The sequence below is a fragment of the Hemicordylus capensis genome, chromosome 4, assembly GCF_027244095.1.
Source record: "Hemicordylus capensis ecotype Gifberg chromosome 4, rHemCap1.1.pri, whole genome shotgun sequence".
Classification (NCBI taxonomy): domain Eukaryota; kingdom Metazoa; phylum Chordata; class Lepidosauria; order Squamata; family Cordylidae; genus Hemicordylus; species Hemicordylus capensis.
The window spans coordinates 259,144,165-259,168,210 of NC_069660.1; the positions used below are offsets into that span (position 1 = coordinate 259,144,165).

The 24,046-nt window shown below is 41.6% G+C and overlaps 1 protein-coding gene across 1 annotated transcript in view; it reads left to right on the top strand.

Annotated features, from left to right (window-relative positions):
• RP1 (RP1 axonemal microtubule associated) overlaps nt 1-24,046 on the top strand; it is a 339,664-nt gene that overhangs the window by 207,005 nt on the left and 108,613 nt on the right. Inside the window, exons 39-43 of the mRNA XM_053242771.1 lie at nt 8,521-8,675; nt 12,704-12,782; nt 15,750-15,881; nt 16,068-16,249; nt 17,709-17,795. Of these exons, the coding sequence (XP_053098746.1) occupies nt 8,521-8,675; nt 12,704-12,782; nt 15,750-15,881; nt 16,068-16,249; nt 17,709-17,795 (635 nt within the window). The remainder of the gene's footprint in view (nt 1-8,520; nt 8,676-12,703; nt 12,783-15,749; nt 15,882-16,067; nt 16,250-17,708; nt 17,796-24,046) is intronic.

A 24,046-nucleotide genomic window follows, 5' to 3' on the forward strand; every position in this document is an offset into this window, starting at 1 on the left:
TTAAAGAGAGGTTGCAACATAGCCGAGGAGGCTAGAATGGAAATATAGTCGTTAAATTCTTAGAAACAACTAGATTTTTTAAAAATTGCTTGGTATTACGATGGAGAAAAGATTAGATATACAAAATAAAACTTTAGCAACATGCGGGATCACCCTTTGGCTAACCTCTACAAAAAAGGCATTAACCATCTGGCCAACAATAATGTGGTTCCAGTAAAAACAGTGGAGATGCATGTTTTTTGGGGGGAAAATCTGTAGTTCCTGGCACTGCTGTCAAATTCAAGGACCTCAGAGGGAAATAAAGCCCTGAACATACCATATATCATTATTGAGAAATGAACTTATGAGTGCTTTGTCTTATACACAAACCTGCTCTACTGGAAGTGTCACATAATTTCAGTGACTCAGGGCAAAATGGAGGGAAAAGTCACGGAATAAGCAAAGTCATAGCTCAGTGAAAAGGAAGAACAATTTGTAAGATCTGTCTCTCTATATACACCATTGATTCTCCGGTAATCCTTCCAATATTCTCCTCTAAAATAAAGGAACTGAAAGCAAGGTAACGATAGTGAACCGAAATGTTCTTTCTTGGTGCACATGATTATTAATGGTATGGATAGACCTAGCCTCTCGCATATGCCAGACTCTCTCATATTTTAATTTTGCAGTCTCAGTACAAAATTGGCCTTTAAAATCCTTCAGTGATATGATCTTCTTTATAATTTAGACTTAATAAAGAAGTGACTGCATGAAATGCCAGAATATTTGAATTCATCCTTTTTATTATAAAGCATTCAATAAGAATAGCACTGTTACCCATGTTTTGTTATATTGCTCTTTGTATCAAGGTGTTAGAGAAGAACTTTTTTCCCCCCTGTTAGATTTCCTGGAAGGTGTGAGCTTTTTTATACACAATATTGCCTTGTGGATTCAAGCTGTGAGATCACAAAAGTGGTGGCCAAATTTTTTTATATTGCTATGAGATTAAGTTCTCAATTTTACGAGTTGTTTTACTGTTTTTAAAGTAATCTATCCTGGATGCTTGTATACTGTTTTATTGTGTGTAATTATCAGTCACTATCTGTATATATTAGTTATATTTGTTATTCTTATTTTTTCTTGGCTGGCCAACAGCTGTAATAAAAACTGATGAATAAGAATAGCAGAAGCTTGTAAAAAGAGCTATAGGAAAATCTTTTTTAAAAAATTGACAACTTTAACCACCCCGCCCCCACATCATCTATATATGAGAATGACAACAGATGACCATATAACTAGCTTCTTAATTTCCCCCAAGGTCTTTTCTATAATCAGTCTTACAGAGCAATCCTAGTCACTCAGAAATACATTCCTTTAAATTGGTTGAAATTACTCAATAGCAGATTAGGGCTATAATCTTAAACAGCCATACCATTTATTCTGCATTTTCTCCCTAGCATTTATATAATCCATATTTCATAGTTACTGCATGTCAGCACTTTTGCCCCACAGGTCACATTCTTTTCTCTGTACTATGTCTGTCTGTGTCTCTCCCCTTCCCCCATGCATGCATGCGCGCGCGCACACCCACACACCCACACACCCACACACCATTGCCAAATGAATATAATGCTTCATGCATCAGATGAAGTTGAGTCTTTTGACTGTCTTTTAGATAGTGTCAGTTGTCAACTTCCATGTGCCAACTACACCCCACTCCCACCCACAAGGCAGTGAGGTACTACTCAGTTTAAGATAAGTGCCTAATGGGTGGAGGCTACCACCCAAATTGCAGAGGGATTGGCCAAAGGGCTGGATTTTGGTGAATTGTTGAAGTTTTCCATAGGAAATCATGTAGGTTTCAGCAACCCCATAACTGCACTTGGGGGGTGCTGGGGTGGCCCAGAGTGAGTGGTGGTGTAGTGAACAGAGGGTGCCAGCCACCCCCATGGGTTTCTAGCCCATGGGTTTCAGGGTTCTGTTGTTTCTGAGGTGTTCTGAGAGTAGAATCTCTGGTAGCAAATGAGATTTTCAGTACAAACCATGAATCCACTCTCATTTGCTACCATAGAATCTACACTCAGACCACCTCAGAAACAACAGAACCCTGTACCACATGGGTTAGCAACCCCATGGGAATGGCTGGCACCCTATGTGCACTACACCACCACTCACTCTGGGCCACCCCAGCGCCCTCCAAGTGCACTTATGGGGCTGCTGAAACCTCCATTGTAACTTATAGGGAAAAACCTTAAAGATGAGTAAACTTCAACTATTCACCAAAAGCCAGCCCTTTGCCCAATCCCTCTGCAATTTGGGTGGTAGCCTCCACCCATTAGGCACTACAACCTCACCACACTCTTCCACCCCAGATCCCACTTTATGCCCCAAATCTGCCTCAAAGACACTAAAGCTTCAACAATTCACCAAAAACTTGCCCTTTGCCCAATCCCTCTGCAATTTGGGTGGTAGCCTCTACCCATTAGGCACTTAACTTAAACTGAGTAGTACCTCACTGCCTTGTGGGTGGGAGTGGGGTGTAGTTGGCACATGGCAGTTGACAATTGGCACTGTCTAAAAGACAATCAAAATGAATAGAAGAAATGAAGGTGTGTAATTAATCCTCATAAGAATTCATTGAGTGAAAGTTATTATACACCAAAGAATCTGAACACTTGAAAATTAGTGACCACACATTTTGCTCCATAACTCCACTTCTCTAAAGGCTAGAGCTTAGCTTTTTTTAAAAAAAATGAAAGCTGGGAATCTGGAGAAATTAATAGGACAGATCCAAAACCTGAATCGATTCGATTCGGATCAGCCGCGATTCGGATCAGAATCTAATTCAGGGTGATTCGGATGGGTCAGCTTCAGATCCAAATCGAATCAGGGTTATTTTGATTCAGTTACAAATCGAAACACAGAAAATCTGAATTGCACACCCCTACTAGTTTAGAGAAGTTTGTGCTACAGTAAAATTGCTATCCTTTAAATGCCACAAGACTCCTGGTTTTGCTGTAGCAGAGTATCACAACACCCCTCTGGACAATATTCAAAATTGCTTTTACTGGCTGACATCCTGACAAACACTGTGTGCATGTGTCTTCAGTCCTCGTACTTGCAAAGTGTGGGCACTCTTATGACTATTTTCAATGCTCTCCCCATGCTCTGGAAGAGCTGTTACAGCAGAAACACATCTCTGAGGGAGGGGCAAAGGTGTGTTCCTGCTGTAAGAGAATGCTCCCAAAGTGCAGGAAGTGCACAAAAACAGATGTGCTTGTGCACAAGAGCTACTGCTAGAGGAGAGTGAGCCCATGTTTGCCCCTTTCTCCGGCAGCTCCTCTGAGTGAGGGAGATAATGAAGAAAATAGGGAGGGTGGAGCTGGGGGACCCTCAGGGGCTGGGCCCCCCAGGTTCTTTGAACCTATCTGCTCAATTATAGCTACACCCCAGAGTTCAGGGACTAGTGTGGGGCTAGCATTGCATGCACGCTGTTGTTAGAAGCATGCATGCAGTGTTTGTCAGGATGTCAGGCACTATAGGTATATATTTTAAATGCATAACTTCCCCCCCACAAACACACTGAAAAAAGGCCATTGGTTATATAACACAAAAGAAAGTTTCTGTTCATTCTGTTCTGCACTGGGATACACACTCAGTTTCCTGCTTTTCTGCAGTCTGCCAAAAATGAATATGACAGGAGGAGTGGAGGATGGAATTTTAACATCAGTCCTTTAAAACTGAGCAAGAGCTGGTGACAAATCTGAAGTTGCATGCCTATATATCTACCCATCCATATACCCAGTTGCAAATAAATACTTTGATGAAAGCACACACTGAAATTTGGCATTGGATTTATAGAAAGGCTTTTAATATTCTGTTCATGTAAATCTTTCTAAAATGTGTGCTCCAGCATGCCTGTGTAGAATCAGAACTATTGAGCTTCACATTATCTGCTTTTTCCTGGTAAATGGAATGGAAATGCTTCCTTTGCTCAGGTATTTGGGCCTCTGCAAGAAAATTGGACATTTCCAGTTGTCCAATTTCTAGTTGTCCAGGTGTGATCCAATCGGAACTTATTTGTATGCAGTCCCTGATGAAATGAATAGGAGTCACACAGAAGTACACCCATATACTGTACAAATTTGCTATAACAATCTATCCTGGTGGGTGGTTTTGTCAAAAATAACAGCAGGAACACTAATTTTTTCTAAGGAAGTAAAAAGAGTACTTCTGACAAAAGGCATTTTTACACATGATGCTTAATTCAGCTTTTTTTTTTTTTAATGGTTTATAATGCAAGTGTAAAACCTCAATCGGCAACAAGTTACATTTGATTTCGCTTTCACAATCTATCCCATCTTAACATCATTCATGTGTAACACGAGAGAGATTCAGAGGGCCAGGTACAATTTAATAGCTTGTGTGAAAAACTCATATGGCAAATCTATAAATATTTACTCCCACTGGCTGACATCCTGGTTAATGAAGCACACAGGTAAATAGGGTGTGCAGGCAAGAAGCAGCAGCCTCCGCACAGCTTCTCATGTGCTCACAGTGTTGCACAAGAGGGTTAAGAGTCCACAGTGCTCTCAGTGCTCCAGAAACTCTTATTAGGATTGGAAACACATCACTGACCTTCAGTGATATGTTAGATCAGACTGACCAGGCTTGTTCCACCCCCTGCAGTGAATAATTGTGGCAGCTCCCAGTGGTGGCTGGGCAGTGATGGAAGCTGATAACTTTACAATTTTTTTTTAAAAAATTATTTATTTATTTATTTATTTATTTATTTATTATTTCTCTGTGTAAACCGCCCTGAGCCATTTTTGGAAGGGCGGTATAGAAATTGAAATAAATGAATAAATTCATCATCATCATCATCATCATCATCATCATCGCCATGACTCCACTTTCACAAATATTAAACAAAACAGGCCTTGGATACCAAACATCTAAAGCATCAAGTAAAATAAACCACCTGCTGTACATGGACGATCTGAAGTTGTATGGAAAATCCCAGTCAGAAATCAACATAGCAATACTAGGGGATAGCAGAAAAAGAAATAGAAAAAATCACAAAATACAAAGATCTACAAATTGGAATTGAATCACTGCTAAACACTGTCCGTATATTCAGTAGCGATATAGCAATGGAGTTTGGACTAGACAAGTGTGCTGCATTAATAATGAACAGAGGGAAAATAAGAAAAATAGAAGGAATAGAACTGCCCAATGGAAGCAAAATCAAGAACCTGGAAGAGAAAGAACATTACAAATACTTGGGCATTCTCCAGGCTGATAACATCACACACGCTGAAGTTAAAAGAAAAATTGGAAGTGAATACATCAGGAGAGTTAGAAAAATCCTCAAGTCCAAACTCAATCGCGGGAACACCATACAAGCCATCAACACCTGGGCTATACCTGTTATCAGATACACTCCAGGAATAATAGACTGGACCCAGGCAGAGCCTGAGACACTAGATCGTAAGACCAGGAAAATAATGACCATCAATCATGCTCTGCACCCCCGCAGTGATGTAGATAGGCTATACCTCCCTCGCAGCTCAGGTGGAAGAGGAATGCTGCAAGTCCATCAAACAGTAGAGGAGGAGAAAAGAGGCCTTGAAGAATATAGCAAGGACAGTGAAGAAGATGCACTTCAAATGGTCTATAACGAGAAACTATTCAACACCAATGAAACAAAGCAGGCCTACAAGAAAGAACAAGTCAAGAACCGAGCAGAAAAATGGAAAAATAAGCCACTGCATGGTCAATATTTGCACAATATAAGTGGAAATCAGACATCACCAAGACCTGGCAATGGCTTAAGAATGGCAACTTGAAGAAAGAAACAGAGGGTTTAATACTGGCTACACAAGAACAGGCACTAAGAACAAATGCAATAAGAGCAAAAGTCGAAAAATCCACCACAAACAGCAAGTGCTGCCTTTGTAAAGAAGCAGATGAAACTGTGGACCACCTAATCAGCTGTTGTAAGAAGATCGCACAGACTGACTACAAACAAAGGCATGACAAGGTAGCAGGGATGATACACTGGAACATCTGCAAAAAATACAAGCTACCTTTAGCCAAACATTGGTGGGACCATAAAATTGAAAAAGTTGTCGAAAATGAAGATGTAAAAATATTATGGGACTTCTGACTACAAACAGACAAACATCTGCCACACAATACACCAGATATAACTGTAGTCGAGAAGAAAGAAGAACAAGTTGAAATAATCGACATAGCAATACCAGGGGATAGCAGAAAAAGAAATAGAAAAAATCACAAAATACAAAAATCTACAAATTGGAATTGAAAGGCTGTAGCAGAAAAAGACCAAAATAATCCCAGTGGTCATTGGCGCCCTGGGTGCAGTTCCAAAAGACCTTGAAGAGCACCTCAACACCATAGGGGCCACAGAAATCACCATGAGCCAGTTACAAAAAGCAACTTTACTGGGAACAGCCTATATTCTGCAACGATATCTATAATAACAGCAACAACACTGATAATAAAATTCAGCTATCCCAGGTACTTGGGAAGGACTTGATGTCTGTATAAAACAAACCAGTCAATAACACCTGTCTGACTGTGTAAATAAATAAATAATAAAATAATAATAACTAAAATGTCCTCTCCCCCCGCCCCCGTGCTGCGGCCTTGTGTGGAGTGCACCTGCATTGTCTGCCTCAGCCCTGCCACTCAGTTGGCTGATGTGTGCATCCACAGCAGAGGGGACAGCCTTGTAAAATAAACTTTGCCAGACTGACCTCCTCAAATTGCATGAGAAGCTGCCACCTGAGCTGCAGGGACAGTCTTTGTGGAGAGCTGGGCAGCAGCATTGGTAGCAGTGGAAAGGCATCTTAGGAATTTTTAAAGGTATAATCTGCTTCCTCACCACCCTCCCTGCCCCAGCCAATGATAGCAGGCAAGTATGGCTTTGGCACCCCTGAAAAATTCCATACAGTACAGAAAATCATTTCAACAGAATGAGAGGGGCACCAAAGTCACATTTTGCTAGGGTGCCAAAAACTAACCCCAAGCAGCCTGGGAGAGCACCTTCTTCTGCATGATCCCCATTGCACATTACAGTCATCAAGAGATGTCCATCTCTGGCTGCCTCCAGCTTGTCTGGGAGTGACTCAGGATCAGGCCTTCTCAGTAGCTGAATGTGCTCCCTATAGATATCTGAGGCTTAAGATCTTTACCAGCCTTTTAAAAGAGCCCTAAAAACACACATCTTTAGCCTGCCCTATAATGATTTTTAAATGGTATAAGATTGTTTTAATTTTTAATTGTTTTTATTTGGTAATCTTGTTTTTATTTGTTTTTATTTATATTTATGGGAACCAGTTAGCCAGTTAGAGCCATCAGGGTGAGGCAGTATAAAAATCTAATAAACCCCAGGGGCGGCCTGTGAGTGGACTATACCCAGATGGACAGACTAAGGAAGGGATTTGTGTCTTCCCTTCCAATTACCTTCTTTTGTTTGAGCAAGGTTTTCTTGATTTTAAGGAAGCTTCACATGAGAAAGTCAATCACATATTTTATGCAAATTTAATTAGGTTTTTTTTTTTAAACTAGAGCTGCTAATTAGCAAAATAGCTTCAGGGCATTAAGGCATCAGTCTGTAAATACATTAGTGAAGTTTTATGCAGAGAGAATAAATGTGTGGAGAAGAACGCACTAGATGATAACTCTTTTAACTGGGACAAGCAAACATTAAATAAATATGCACTGTAGTAACTGTATTGACTGATACACCTTATCTTCTGGGTCCACAGCAGGGCCTCTCCAAATATAACTTGTTCTGCTAATGTGCAGGGTAAATCTGCACTTGGTGCAGTAATATTTACACTTATAAACTAGTTTAGGCATTAAAAAGTAGGGTTCAAGGAGAGAAGTTTCTATGTAATTCCAAATATCTCACTTGCTGCTTCATCCAAGTATGAGTGTTTCTCACAGTTTTGCTGAATGTGGGATCATGCTGGTTCCTGAGCTACATTATGTAGGTGAGCAGGCATCTCGCAGAACCAATTGTGTGAATGTACATTTTGTATTCATTTCTGAACATGCAAAAGTAGTTGACAGGCTTGCTCATATGTAATGGGGATAACAAAAAAAAACCACAAAAAACCTCCCCTTACTTTCTCTTCTTTTATGTTGGAAGTTTTGGGAAGTGGCACAGTCTTATACGTTAGTATTTGATTTTTATAGGACCTAAGAATTAAAGATCCAGCCTGAATGCTGACTAGAAATACTGAATAATTATAACAAAAATAACTGAGTATTTGTAACAGAAAGAGGCTTCACGTACCTGGAATGACAGCATACTTACAGTATATGCTAGCAGATCCTTAGATATGATTTGTCCCTTCCTTAGTTAATTATGTATGTCGATGTGTAGCGGCTCATCTATAAAACTGTGCAACAACTGAGCAGCCTGGAAAGTAATCCTACTTTATAACCAATGACAAATTGTCTCAAGATTTCTCTCATGGTGATATATATTTCTTGTATTTATTTCAGTGGTGGAATATTCCATTCATGTACACACTGGAGACAGAAAGAAGGCTGATACCAGTGGAGAGGCTTATCTTTGCATTCAAGGAGACAGGGGTGACTCTGGGAAACAATGGCTTCCTGATTCAAAAGGGGGCCCAGTCTCTTTTGGGCGAGGACAGGTAAAAAGAGGAAGAAAAAGATAGCAATTGCATCACATGTCTTATGTTGTGCATAACTCTCCTTATACATTTATTTTTAATTTTTAGGGAAAATGCACTATAAAACATAGGAACTCCCTGTTACAAAATGAACAATGCCTCAGAGGCAAGATGCCTCTAAATACCAGTTGCAGGGGAGCAACAGCAAGATGCTTTCCGGACTGTGAGCTTGAGCGAGGAAGGACGTGGTATAAAATCCCACCCTAAACCTAAACTTCAAAATGATAAACCGATTGTGACCTGAGCTGTCTGGGGGTTTGAGGGAAGAGAATGAGAGAAAGGAGGAGGAGAGGAAACAACCCCCAAACGTGAAGCAAATTGGGGAGGGAGATTGCTGGCAAAGCTGAGGAGTTGCAGTGGGGTGGCGGGGAGAAGAAGTGAACAAGAGAGAGAGAAGAGGAGGATGGAGCAGGTAACACGATGGCTTTCCCTCCCCTCCTTTTTAATATTTAACTCTCCATAAATTTGCACGAGAGGCTCCCTCCCTGCCTCCCCGGCTACTGCCACCCATCTCCTGAAAAAGGCATCCATCCTAGAATCAGGGATGGCCCCTTCCTCTGCTGTCCCTTTGGCGAGTTCATGGCTGGACTCGGGCAGAAGAAGGTGGTTCAGCAGCAGCAGTTGGGTAGTATCCAGAGAGTATTGGGGAGCAGGTGGAGGAAGAGCAAGAGAGAGGCAAGGACCAAGAGAAAAGGACACACACACACACACACACACACACACACACACACACACACTGCACAAGGAGGGAGAGGGCATGTGGGGAAGCTGAGAGGCAGAGATCAGGGGGAAATTGAGCTAGCCTGCAAAGAAACAGCTAGTAGTTTCTCACACACATACATTTTAAACCTGAAACGTCAAGATAATATCCAAATCAGGCTGTGGCTGTGTGAATGTTTCTGTATGCAAGACAGTGTCAAAACCCAGAAAGTATGAACACCCTCCAAGCCTATATGTTGTGAAGCATTTTTAAGCCATGGTCTGGAAAGCACCCAGGAGAGAGGACATGCCCTCATCTCTTACCTGGGGGCTTTTCAAAGGCATCTGGTGGGCCACTGTGGCAAAGAGAATGGTGGACTAGATGGGCCTTGGGCCTAAGCCAGCAGGGCTGCTCTTATGTTCTTATTATCCAGCCAAAGTTAAGTAGTTAAGTAATCTCATTGGTTTCAGTGGGAGAGAGATAAACAGTTGCTAATTCTTTCATTGAAATCTGCAGCTGACATCCAGATTAAGGAAGTGCTATGTCAGAAGCAATGGTGCACAGGGGGCTGAAGTTTGACATCATCTTCCCCCAGAAGCACTCTGTGTAACACAAAAATATGTTCCTGAGTGCTATGCTAAAAGGATGAGCAAACGGTTCAAATTCGAACTGGTCCAAATTCGAACCGGTGTGGTTCGATGGTTCGAAATTGAACCGAACCAGCCATCAGCTTCGAGCTGCAGGTTCGAATTCAAACCAAACTGTGGGGGGGTGATTCAAACCGGTTCAAACCAGTTTGAACCTCCAAAAGTGGGTGGGGTGGTAGTTGGCACCCATGGGTACCTACCACCCAACCCCTGAAGCAATCGGACACTCGTACGATTTTTTAAATAATTTTTTGAAATTTATTTTTATTTTTTTCTCATAAGGTATAATGGGACTTGAACCAGCTCATTATTCCCTATTGTGGAGCACCCATGGGAGCCAACTACCACCCAAACCCTAAAGCAATTGGACACTCCTATGATTTTTATGAATATTTGAAATATTTTTAATTATTTTTCTCATAGGATATAATGGGGCTTGAACCAGCCCATTATACCTTATTGTGGAGCACCTAGGGGCACAAAAGTGAGGTGAGCAGTAGGCACCCAGGGGTGCCTACCCAGGGGTGCCTACCACCCACGAAACCCCAAGGCAATCAGACACTCCTCCGATTATTGGTGAATTTTAAAAGTATTTTTTAATTCCTTGTTGGGAATAATGAGGATTCCAGCAAATGTATCACTTCACATCAGGGGGAAAGGGGTGGCCTAGAGCGGAGTGTGGTGGGTGGTAGTTCCCCAGGGGGGCAAGGAAGCTACCAGAATTATTTGAAAGGAATTGGGCAAAGGGCTGATTTTTAAGTGATTTTTGAAGTTTACACATCTTTAAGGTTTTTCTCCATAAGGAAGAGTTGAGGTTTTGGCATCCCCATAACTGCACTTAGGGGGTGCTGGGGTAGCCCAGAGAGAGTGGTGGTGTTCTGAATGTAGATTATCTGGTAGAAAATGAGATTTGCAATGACAAACCATGAATCCACTCTCATTTGCAACCAGAGAATCTACACGCAGAACAAATCAGAAACAACAAAACCCTGTACCCCATGGGTTAGCATCCCATGGAGGTGGTTGGTACCCTCTGTGCACTACACCACCACTCGCGGGACAGACATCCTGCCATGGTCTTTTATAGGTTTGATTTTATGATAGTTTTAGTTTTATTTGTATGCATACTGTTATATTTATTGTAATTCTGAATGGCTGTGTTATTGTCACTTCTGCTTCTGTTTGGCCTATGGCTGCAATAAAAGAACTACTACAGTGAAATGATAGTTGTATGAACAAAACATTATAAAGGTCTGTATATGCTTCATGAGCCAATCCTTGGCTGCATCTGTGACATGAAAAATTAAACTTCATGGATGGCTTCTCTCTGGTATCTCTGTCACATATTTTGTAAACCACAATGGATATCTGAGATTTAGTCATTCTAACTCTATCAGTCAGTAAGGATGTGCACAAAACCGGTTTGCCTGGTTTGGTTTGAATTAAAACCGGGTTTGAACCGGGTTGGGGAGGTTTGGTTTTGGTTTTGCTTGAACCCCGCTTTGGTTTGGTTTGAATTCAAACCTTGTTCAAACTGGTTCGAACCAGTTTGAACTAGTTTTAGCCTCCAAAAGTTGGTTGGGTGGTAGGCACCCATGGGTGCCAACAAACAACCAAACTCCAAAGCAATCGGACAATACTACAATTTATAATGAATTTTTGAAATTTTTTATTATTGCTCATTATTCCCTATGTGGAGTACCTAGGGGCAAAAAACTGGGGTGGGTGGTAGGCACCCAGGGCAGCCTACCACACACCAAACCCCAAGGGAATTGGACACTTATCTGATTATTGGTGAATTGTTGAAGTATTTTTCCATTTTTGTATTCCTCACATAGGGATTAATGGAGATTTGAGGATGCCCCATTCTCCACCTTCTCCAGTGCTCTGGGGGCACTGCAGGGCTGGCTTCAACTTCCCCCAGGCACCAAGTTGATAGGAATTATTGTTCTTCATTTATGATTTTTTAAAGAATTACTTTTTGGCTCCCTAGAAATGCATTGGCTCAATAGGAAACCATTGCCTGAGCCTTTCATTCAGAAAGAACACTATGTTCACTTTCACCTTAATAGCTTAATTGCTTTGACCGGAACTCAGAGTTCAGAGCAATAAGCAATTAAGATCAGTAGGTCAAAATGCAAAATCATAAATGAAGAACAATAATTCCTATCAACTTGGGATGCCTGGGGGGAGTTGAGGCCAGCCCTTCTGTGTCCCCAGACCCACAGTAACCAAGCTCTGACTGTGGCCAACTTGAGATGCTTCAGAAGAAAGGCAAGGTCACTTGTGTAGTAACCATAATTCATCTGATTTTATTTATTTTATTCTACAAGTTCTATTACAAATGAGCAGCTTACTGGAACTTTAAACCACTCCAGGAAATACTGCACTTCTAAATAATGTGATATTTTAATGTTTGCAATAAAGTCATACTAGTCACTGACACTTAAAACGTCAGCTATATTGCACAACTTTTTATTATGAAATCAGTAAATGATATATCTTTATTTACACTAACATTTTCATTTATGCAGAGAAACATTCCAAAGTAAGATTTTTTCATGTTTAAATTTCAGTTATTGCTGGAGGTTAATGGCAGATGTGTCTTACTTACCTCAATATTATCTCTTTTCAAATTACAGGTGGATGTTTTCAGAATCAAAGCAGTGCACCTTGGGAAGCTGAACCAAGTTCTTGTAGGATTTAAAAGTTTGAAAAAAGGTATTTGTAAAGAAAATTTATACCTAGTTTTTTGGGGTTGTATTTTGTTTGTTCTCTGATTATTAACTTTGGTTCCTTAATTATTAACTTAAGTTCAGCAGAACCTCAAATGTGTGTTGGTCCTGGAGAATGCTATCCTATAAGTATTTTGATGTACCAGTTTGGAGTTCTTATTCCCATTATTTTTATTTTATTAACTTTCATACCAACCCAAAACCAATTTGCAAAAATCCCCAAAGAGATTTTTCATTATAGCTGCATTAAAAGGAAAGTATCTCTCATTACTGAAATTAGAGAGGGGAAAGAGTCCTAGAATGGAGGAATGCTTATCTTGTTGGAGATGCAGTTCCTGATGGCATTGACCCTTAGCACCAGCACCCCTATTCACCACTAGAGGCATTAAAGGTAGAGACAGCCAGTAAGGGCATTGCCTCTCTGATTACGCTTTCTCTACTCTAATTCCCTTTGTTAGACTGATAGTCTCGGGTGTGTTAGATTGATAGTCTCTGGAGAGACATCCTTCCTCTTCCTCCCCTTCTCCTGTATGTAGCTAGCAGCAAGGCATGTAGGCCTTATCTATCTCCCTGATGGATTTCCCAAATAAATTACTCTATTTAGAACTTTAACTCCATCTGTCCAGACAATATTAATTACCTGTGCACTTCCACTAAAGCTGGGGCAGATTAAGAAATCCAAGCTCTCTAACATATCTGATAGGAGAGTGCACAAAATCGAAAAACTCGGTTCAGTTCGAGTAGAACCAGACTCGAACCAAATTGGGCCCAGTCCGATTTTGTGCATACTAGTGCCGGGCCTTGTCCAGCTCAAGTCCAAACTGGTCTGGGCCTGGCTTGGAGTAGGATACAGAAGGGAAAAAAAGACAAAAATATTGTGAACTTCACCATTGCGGGGTCTCAGGGTGTGTTTCCATGGCCATGGGGGTCTCCTAAAGTTCCTCCTCCCCCAGCAAACCTCCCCCAGGATCAAATGGCCCAGGGTGATGGTCTCAAATGGCCCAGGGTCTCAGATGGCCAGTGTACATGTGCGGCAGCCTCCCAAATGGCCACTGCCAGTGCAAAGAGGCCCGGAACAGGCCGTTTGAAACCGGGGAGGGAAGGCCAGCAGGCGGAGGTCGAAGTGGGGAGGTCATACTTATGATAAGTATGCCATTTCTTTAATCTAAAAAACCCTGAACCAGCCCCGGCCAAGCTAGGCCAAGGGGGTTCAGTTCGACCTCAAGCTGAATCGGGCCAGGTCTGGTTCAAGGGCAAGCCCTCAAGCCAGGCCAGTTCAAGTGCGAGCCGGCTCAACCTCAAGCCAGCTTGCATATCCCTAATATCTGACATGTCAACATGCCAGATATGAGAAGTCTATTATTTACTCATAGGGTAAAAAGTGCAGATGAAACCAGACAACAGCAATCCTTTGCTAAACTGGGTTCTATCTGCACAATAATGAGACTGTTCACTTGAGCTGCCCTACCCAGGTTTGGGCAGCATTACCTGGGTAGTGCTGCTCGTGTGAAATGATGGGATTTTAGCCAATCCCTGCACTACATCACTGGGTAGACTGGGAATTACCGGAGGTAGCCCGGGTAGACTACCTCACTGGGTAGCCAAGCCATGGGCTTTTACCAGGGTAACAGGGCATGAGCGCTCCCTTTTACCCAGGTCTCCAGTTGTGTATCTTCTTGGGGTACAGGCAGACCAAGCAGACACAGAGCAGAGTGCCTAGAGTGCCTGGCCTAAGAGGAAATCTCTCAATGCACCACACTCTTGAGCGGTGCATTTAGGGATACTTGGAGGCCGGGCTGTGTTTTCCCAGCCTCCAAGAAATCTGCACTGCCCAGAGCAATGCAGATTATGTGGGCGCATGAGCCGCATATGCCACACAAGGCTCCTAGTCGTCTGGGATGGGGGAGACAAGATCAATCTTTTCTTGCCCCACACCCTCCCCACCAGGCTACAATGGCTGTGAGAATGACCTTAATGTATGGTACATGAAGCTGCCCAGTTATATTTTTGCATCCAACAATTGAGTTTACATGTGTAGAACTTGATGTTGGACTGGTAACCATTCACTGAGCGACCAACACATATGCTGGTTCACACATAGCAGTGAACCTTAAGTTCTCACAACCCAAGATATAGAGGGAACTTGAAGTTGGCACTGCAGACAGTCACATATCTCACCTTGTTGGAAGTAGCCAAGTTGAGCAAGAGGTACGCTCCCATCCTTGCCTCCCAGTGAGGCCCTGGATACTATACCAGCCTAACTTGCACTATGCTTCCCTGCTTCAGCAATTGATCCTTTGAAAATTGTTGTTTCAGACATAGTATGAACTTCAGAGTGGGCAGCACTTGGATTGGCAAGCTGTTTGTGGACCTCAGGTTCCTGCCTTGGTGTGGGTTCAGATAATCACACTTTGCATGTACATTCCACACTATATGCGATCCTGGCCATAGTCAGTGCCCCTTTTGGCATATGTGATGTGTGTCAGCACTGTAGGGTATGAACTGGAATATGCCTCCCCATCCATACGGTGATCACATGAGAATGTGAATTCCCATTCACTATCTGCGGTCAATGTGTATGGTTCTTGTAGGCATGTTACTGATCACATGGAACACCTTGTTGCAAGCAACAATCTTTGTTTAGAAATTCAAGTGAATTCTTGCTCTTATAAAGATCAGGGAATTTAGACCAGTAAGTAGGGAGGGGAGGGTTGAAAGAGAACTTTATCCCTTTCCTATGCTCAGGGTTTATGGGGCAGGAGTGACGCCTTGTTACCCATTCCCTCACTGTAAACATCAATAATCTTTTGCTAAATAACAGCAGACTAGTATTACTACTGTCTCTCAATTTCTATAGCATTTTCTGTGCACAAAGTGCTTTACAGTTATTTAGGCAGACCACTAAACAGTGAATAAATGATAATACAGCATATTTCCTTCTTTTTCCTTCTAGATGACTGGTTCCTAGAAAAGATTGTCATAAAGGAAGAATGTTATCCTTTTACCACATATACCTTTGTTTACAACAATTGGATCAATAAACATTCAAAGAAAGATTTTACAGAACTTGTAATTCCACTGCAAGGTAATTCAGTTTATACTTCATAAATTCATGTTATATAATTTACTCAGAAATTAGCCTACAAAGTTTCTCAAGAAACTGTGCAAAGGACTGCGATCCAAGATTTGGAATTTTCCAGAATTCCATTTTGGAATTTATACTTGCCTTTAATATGCATTATTCTGGAGATATATTTATTTTTTTATATAGAAATAACAGCAATCACTGGTCTAATGGAAGATTTTGATGCTAGAAGCCAAGGACAATGGAGAATGTGGATGGATTGTGCCAATGTTCCAGAAAAAAATCCTGATATTAATGTGCTTGTGTATGGAACCAATGGGATGTCGCTTTCACAGAGAGTACAAAATATAAACAATGAACCATTTATGGTGGGTTTGTAATTTTCACTGCTTTTATCATTGGGTAGCACACACTGGCTGACATCCAGTGCAGCATTAAGAGGGTGGAGCTGGAGCTGTACCCTCACAGAGAGGGTGCTTCAGAGCTCAGCCACAGTATTGCTGAGCAGGAGAACATATGCCGAGCGGGAGGGGGAGAAATTTTCTTCTCTCCCCTTCTTCGGAAAGTATTCTTCGTCTTCCAAGAATGTGTCTTTGAGGGTTCCACAATCCTCAACGATATATTTCTGGAACTTTAAAAAAAAATGCTCCTCCCTGTGCATACTCTGCTGCTCAGCAGCACTCTGATTGAGCTCTGAAGAAGCCTCTCTGTGAGGGCACAGCACTTTCTCTACTTTCCCAACGTGCTGGATGTCAGCCCCTGTCTTTCCTCCATTGAATTTCTATGTTTTGTTTCAGCATATTTGTCAAATGTAACTCCTATTAAAAAGAATTGTTGTGTTGCAGATTTCTATTCTACAATTATATAAAAAATGAATGCGAGCATTGGAATGGAGAATATTTAGTCCCAAGTTTTCATTAAGATACAAAATAACATTGAATTTATTAGCCACCACTTGCAATATCACACTGTTCAAAACTGATATCTAAAACCTATTTTAAAAATCATATCTCCTTTTCCATTCTGGAAAAAGAAAATGGGGACAGAAGAACCACCATTGAAACAAAAGGAGGAAACCCTCAGATGCCTCACTGAATTCTTAATTGAGCCTGATGCATTTTGGATATATTATCCTTTTTCAAGGGCACTTTCAGGACTTAAAAATCAAACATTTTAAATAGAGGCTAACCAAAAAAACCTCACCACAAATCTGCTACTGTACAGTTTAGCAGCAGAGCTATGATGGGATCATTTTGTTTTAGTCTTTTTTTAAACAAAAGTTTTATTTTCAAGTCAGTCTTGAAAGTGCCCTTTTGAAAATGGTAATTTATCCAAAATACATCGGACTCAATAAAGAATTCAGTGAGGCACCTCTCATATCCAAAGGATTTCTTCTTTTTTCCATTCTGAACACCATAACACTCTTTTGCTTGTACTCTTGCGCATCCAATAGATATAATCAGTATTTAAGGATAAATTAAGATATAAGTGCTGTAGTAATGACTGAAGAGCACTGAGTTTGAGAAGGAAAACTGACAAAGGGAGTTTTGCCAGGATTTTGAGTTACTGTTGTCTTTTCCCCAGGCCTTGATTTAATGGTTTGAATAGTTGGGATTTATTATTTTGCCAACTTTTTTTCATGCTAACAAAATATCAATGTTATGCAGTAGTTCCGCATTTTAACCTCTATCTAAGCAATCTTATTTAGGGCTGTTTAAGATTTGAAGGTGGCAAAATAAAAAATAAAATAAAATGATGATATTGTTTAATCATAATGGATATATGGCATGTACAGTTCAGCTAACAATATTTTATTTTCCTAAACAGTTGAGTGTCGGTGATATTGGCAAAATAATAAAGGTTTCCTTTATGTTATCCAGCCAAAGTTTGAATAGCGGGATCAAACTTCTCAAGGTACTATATAGATATAGTATATAGTTTCACATGAATGTATATTACCCTGCAGACTATAGTTGGTTCATCAGTGGCATGAAATCTGGAAATACAATGTTTTCTATTTTATATCATATTTCAGGTGCCTGAAAAGTGGCTTGCAATTTAATTATTTTTATTTTTTGAAATTTATAGTTACCCTAGATTTCAGAGACTAAGACCAAGTGATAAGCTTATAAATTAAAACATAAAGTCAAATAACAATCTAAAACAGTATAATTAAAAATATATTAGTAGAATTACTCTTTATTTTTTTATCACTAAACGTTTCCTCAGGTGGAAGGTTTTATTAAGTTTCCAGGAGATGCTCAAGCTTGAACTTTGGCAAATGTGTAGAAATAGAATGTCAGAAAAGAGGTGTAATGAAGGAAGATATATCTTTTTATGCCTTAATTGTTCCAATTTGTCACAAAGATGGTATGCTTAAGAAGGTGCTCCATAGTTGAACTAAGAGATAATGGAGGAACACAGTGGCTGGATTTGCATGTAATGCGAAACTGCAGTTAAACGAGGCAGAGGTTGGAACTCGGTTGTGTCTGAATGCGTACAACCACAGTTTTGCAGCAAAAGTAACTTGAGGTTTGCCTCATCAAACTCCAGTTTTAACCTTTGGTTTTTAGTGAGTTTAACCACCATAACCTGAAGTTTTTTGGCAGCAGCATTATGTCCGAGTCGTAATCACAGAGACAACAGCACAGACCTGCCTGGCATTGCACCTGCTCCATTCCTGTAGTGCTTCTCGCTCACCATGTCTCTGAGCACTTGCCCTGTCCCCCCATTTCCAATCCAACAAAGCAGTTGCCAGGTAGCAGGGATGTTGCAACATCATATCCCAAGCTTGTTGGCCAGTCAAACAGGAAAGTCACACAGGGGCATGCCCTCTTTGCACTCTGTCCCTTGTCCCCCCCTCCTGGCAATCAGGAGAGAAAGAGGGCAGGATGGTAAGACGGGCACTACATACTTTGCTCTCTGAAAATGAAGCAACAAATATGTATGTTCACAAGCACATACACTAGAGGTGGCAACATAAGCAGGACAGCCCTATTAAAGTGCTGGGAGAGTTTAACAGGCAGCCCCAACCAGGAATTCTTGAATTACTAAGGAATATTTTTTGCTACAATGATGGGGGGCGGGGTGCCCAGCCCTTTCCCGTTGGGGAACGTATGTGGTCCCTAGGCTTACTAATGAGTAGGGCCAGGCAGCAGGGCAGCATTGCCAACACTGACAGGGGAGTTTCCTCATCTGTGATGACATAGATGCTGTTCCTGAGCAGACCACTCACTCATGAGAGTGTAAGGCAATGGGGATACCTGTTCACAACTCATAAGGAGAACAATCTGTGGGGACAGGAGTGTTGGACAGAATTGCTAATAATGTGTGACAAGATCCCCTTCTCCCATGGATTGCTCTCTCATGAGAGTGTCAGGCCATGGGAGCTGGATGGCAGATGCCACCCAGCCAGGTTGCTCTATGCAAGCAAGCTGTGGGGACAGGTACCACAGCAACAATTTTCTCTGTCTTAGTGATTGCTGTGAAGAAGCTGTCAAAGTGTTCCCTCTGTCAGCCCATCAGCCCATTTGAACATGTCCATTTTTCGTTTTGCCTGGAATGGCAACTCCACTCTTCTGGAGTTGCAGGAAATGGGGGCTCCCCTCTCCTGTGATTCCCTGCAATGGCAGATATGCATACAATGCAACACTGGTCCAAACCCAGGAAATATGAATGAGAGTAAAGATCTGCCCGTGATCCCAGTGTTTTCCCAATCTGCCCACCCGGCTACACCTGGACACATGAAGTGTCAAAATCTCCTTTGGGTGTTTGAAAGGCCTCCCTGGAGAGGAGTGGGTCACTGTGAAAATGTTCTATCATTAACAAGAGAGAGTGGGGTGGGGTGGGGGTAAATGTAAGCAGTCCAATGAAAGACTGAAGGTTTTTGCGAGCCTAAAGTCCTCCTCAGTAGACTGGCCCACTCACAAGAGTGCTAGTCTGGAGGCAGCAAGCCACCACGGGGGCAGGAGTGTGGTTTGGTCTCCATGGACTGCTTTACCAGGCTGAGCCCTTGCAAGAAAGAGGGGTTTGCCAGCTTGTTCATATCATATATACTTACAAAGTAATAAATTATTTGGACCCTGGATATGTTTGGAGATTACCTCTTACTCTGGCCACATTCACACAGTGAAAGCTTGTGAGGTAGGTTAGACTGAGAGCTAAATGACTGGTCCAGAGTCATCCAGTGAGTTTCATTGCTGAAAATAAATTTGAATTCAGGTCTCCCTGATCCTAGTCCACTATATAACAGTATGGTATGAAATACAGTCTTTCAATATGAAAGATGTCATCCATAGAATTGGTAAAAGTACTCCTTTTATGCACTACTAGAACTTGAACACTGCAGTAGAGAACTGGATTCAAGCCCCACCTCAAAATCATAAAACAAATAAGGCTGTTCTCAATCAAATGGCTTTAAAAGGGGCTTAGACAGATTCATGGTGGACAGGTCTATCAATGGCTACTAGTCTGGTGGTTGTGGGCCATCTCCAACCTCAGAGGCATGATGCCTCTCAATACAAGTTGTAGGGGAGCAACAGCAGGAGAGAAGGCATGCACGTGCCTTTTGCCTGTGGGCTCCCCAGAGGCATCTGGTGGGCCACTGTGTGGACTAGATGGGCCTTATGCCTAATCCAGCAGGGCTTTTCTTATGTTCTTATGTTCAAATAAGAGTTCTTATCTCCTCTTTCCAAGTCATACAACCTCCCTGTCATCCTTATTTCAATCTTCTCTGAGTTCAGCTTCATTTGACTTGCTTATCCAATACCCCAATGTGACTTGATACAAAGTAAGTATAGCTTTCAGAATCTGGATCAGAAGAAAAGGACAGAATCAGATGTACTTAAGAAACTGAGGCCACCAAACTACTTGTTTCTGCCTAATCTTATCCAACAACACCATACAGATTGTACAGTAGAGGGTCCAAGAGATACTCTTGGAGAACCCCTCAGGGAATGGCCTCTGGGTCTTGACGAATCAGCCATCACAATCCTATGTCCCTGCTAAGAATAAATGGAGTCACGCAAGTGGAGTTCCATGAATGCCTGGTTCTGCACATATTGGTTGTTTTGCTCAAACCATCAAACACCCTCTCTTCTTTCAAACTAACTTTTAAATTTCTCTCTGTCTGTGGCTCCTCTTCTCTAAAGCCAGGGAGGAAGTGGGAGTTGTCCTTAGCTTGTTCCTGGTTCTTCTCCAAAAGCATAACATAATCAGCTGGCACTAGTGCTTCTTTTAATATTGCTACACCCATGACCATGACACCTTATGGCCAATGCATCAAAGGTCAGAGAATGGGAGCAAAAACAACAGAAAGGCAAACAGTACTTATAGCTCAGAGACAGGGGCATAGCGAGAATCCCTGGGGCCTGGGGACAAAAAGCAGGAAGGGGCCCCCTATCGTACATGCAAAGTGCATGCACCCCAAGCCATACCCCCTGCAAGGTAAGGTATGCAAGGGGCAGGTCATCCTACCTAACCCCCCCAATCCACCTTGCCCCCCGTAGATTTTTTTTTTTTGAAGATACCTCGCCCCTTCCATAGTCAATCTGCTCAGGCGCACAGGAGAGGACCACCAGCTGCATTGCCTGTTGCCGCCATGGAGGTGAGTGGCCTGCTCTGCTAGGCTCACCCCCCACCCCCAGCGGTGAAGATGAGAAATATCAGCAGGGCTGCAGTCAGTGGTGGTGCAACAGCGGCGGCAGGGCAGCCCCCCAGATCACTAGGAGGCCCCCCAGGAGGCCCCTGCCTGTGGGCCCCTTGTGGGGCCCCTGACCCTCCAGGCCCAGGGACATTCCCCCTCCTTGTCCAATGGACGCTACACCTATGTTCAGAGAGTCACATATACTGTTGTGTATGTTACTTTGAAGTACTGAAAAACGTGAAGATTTTTGGACATGAGATCAAGGATATGGTCTACTAGTGAGTTATTAGAAATGAAAACAAAGGCATGTGGGTCAAAGTATGCATGTTGTTGGTATTTTTGTTCCAATAAAGAGCAGCTAGGGAGGGAGGAAAACCGAGATTGAGATCATAGCAAAGGGAACAGGGGTTAAGCTTTTGTCCAATGCTGAAATTGCAATGAAAATCGCCCTCACAATTTGTCTTGTGTCTTGCTACAAAGGTGTGCCTCATTCCTTAAATATTGTCTTTTCATCACAGTTGGAAAATATACAGATCCATCTGTGTTGCTCATACATATTCTGTTTTTGTTCTGTAGCTGTATATAAGAATCTGCTCTCTATAACTGTCAATCAGAGCTTTATATAAGCCCTGCTTTTACAACGTAAAAATAGCCTCCCCCCCTCCCAATGTAGATTGGGTAGTATTTTCTCTGCAGTGGTTATTCTCTCATTATAGCACAATATCTTTTTTAATTAACCAAGTATTAAAAAGACACTGGAAATACTAAGTTCTTCCTGAAAGGTTAGTATAGTCTTTATAGTAAATATAGCATTGGAATGTTATATTCGCCATAAGGACTTGTTTGTACTCAAAAAAAAAAGTCATTTATTTAGGAAAGCAATTAATTTCCCTCAAAGTAAAGTTAACCATTTCAGCTTCCAAAAAATACAAGGCCTATTCAAAAACCTTTCTTTTCCCATTGTAGATTCATCATGGCAAAATTAGAAATAAACTAATTCTAGACTCTTCCCCCTCCATGCAGTTATGTCTAAAAATCCAAACACTGTGAGTCCTAGTTCAAATAGGGATGTGCGAATCGGCTCAAGGTTGGGCCATTTTGCTATTGAACAGGTCCGGCTCGAGGGCTTGCCCTCAAGCTGGACTGGGCCCAGTTTGGCTCGACCTCGAGCTGAACCCCCTGGACCAACTCAGAGCCAGTTTGGGGGTTCTAATGTATAAATTAAAAAAATGAACAAGAAATGTCTGCTTTTTTTGGCCTCCAAAATTCACATGTCAAAGAAGAACTCATTCATTCTATGTCAGATTCTCCCCAGTAATGAAGTATGTAAAACACGCTTGGAAACCAGAATATGCTTAGTGTCTGCTAGCTTCTTAAATGCATGTCTAGGATACCATTTCTTTCAGGATTCCTTTAATGTACACTATCCTGTATAATCCTGAAGAATGATATTCTGTCACAGTGCTGTAAAAAGTTAAGATAGAAACCATGTAGGTGTGACCAATTGTATTGTTCCTTTCCATCCAAATGTTTTCTTTCCTTTGGAAATACTTGAAGGTGGTATGATAAAACAATTGTCTCTTTCATACAGACTTCCTTTTTATATCTTACTCTGATCTATAAAGTAAATCAGGCTTTTCAGGCTTTAAAGCACTACAGAAAACTTGCCAAACTTATTTGTTCAGAGATCATATGAACTCTGCTGGATTAGGCCAAGGGACAATCTTGGATTCAGTCTGATCCAGCAGTGTTCTTCTCATCTTGTCGCCAGCAGTGGCCAGCCATATGCTTCTGAAAAGTCTGCAAGTAGGATGTGAAGACAATAGTCCTCACATGTAGTTTGTCACCCAGCAATTTGGTATTCACAAATCGCCTCAGAACCTGAATTTCATTGAGGTATTATGGCTAATAGCCTTTGATAGGCTTATCATCCTTGGATTTGTGTGATCCCCTTTTAAAACCATCTAAGCCAGCAGATGGTTTTTATTCCAGCACATTTTGTGACACAATTCCATAAGTTAATTGGATATTGTGTGGGAAAGTTGTAGTTTCTGTTGTAGATCCAGAATTTTCAGACAACCTTGCGTTCCAGTTAGTTAGTTAGTTAGTTTATTTAACTTATATACCACCCAAACTTTCATCTCTGGGTGGTTAACAATGACATAAAAACAATTAAAACAAATATAAAAGGTTAAAACAGTTTAACAATTTAAAAACAGCATACAATTAAAACCTACAAATTTAAAAAGCTGAAAAAGCTTGAGTGAAGAGATGGGTCTTCAGATGTTTTTTAAAAAGTAGTCAGAGAAGGGGAGGATCGTATCTCAGCAGGGAGCGCATTCCACAATCTCGGGGCAGCGACCGAGAAGGCACATATCTGTGTAGCCACCAAATGAGCTGGCGGTAACTGGAGACGGACTTCCTCAAGTGACCGCAATGGTCGGTGGGGCACATAGCGAAGAAGACATTCTCTTAAATACCCAAGGCCTAAGCGAAATTTCAGTTGGTTCCAAATGCGGCA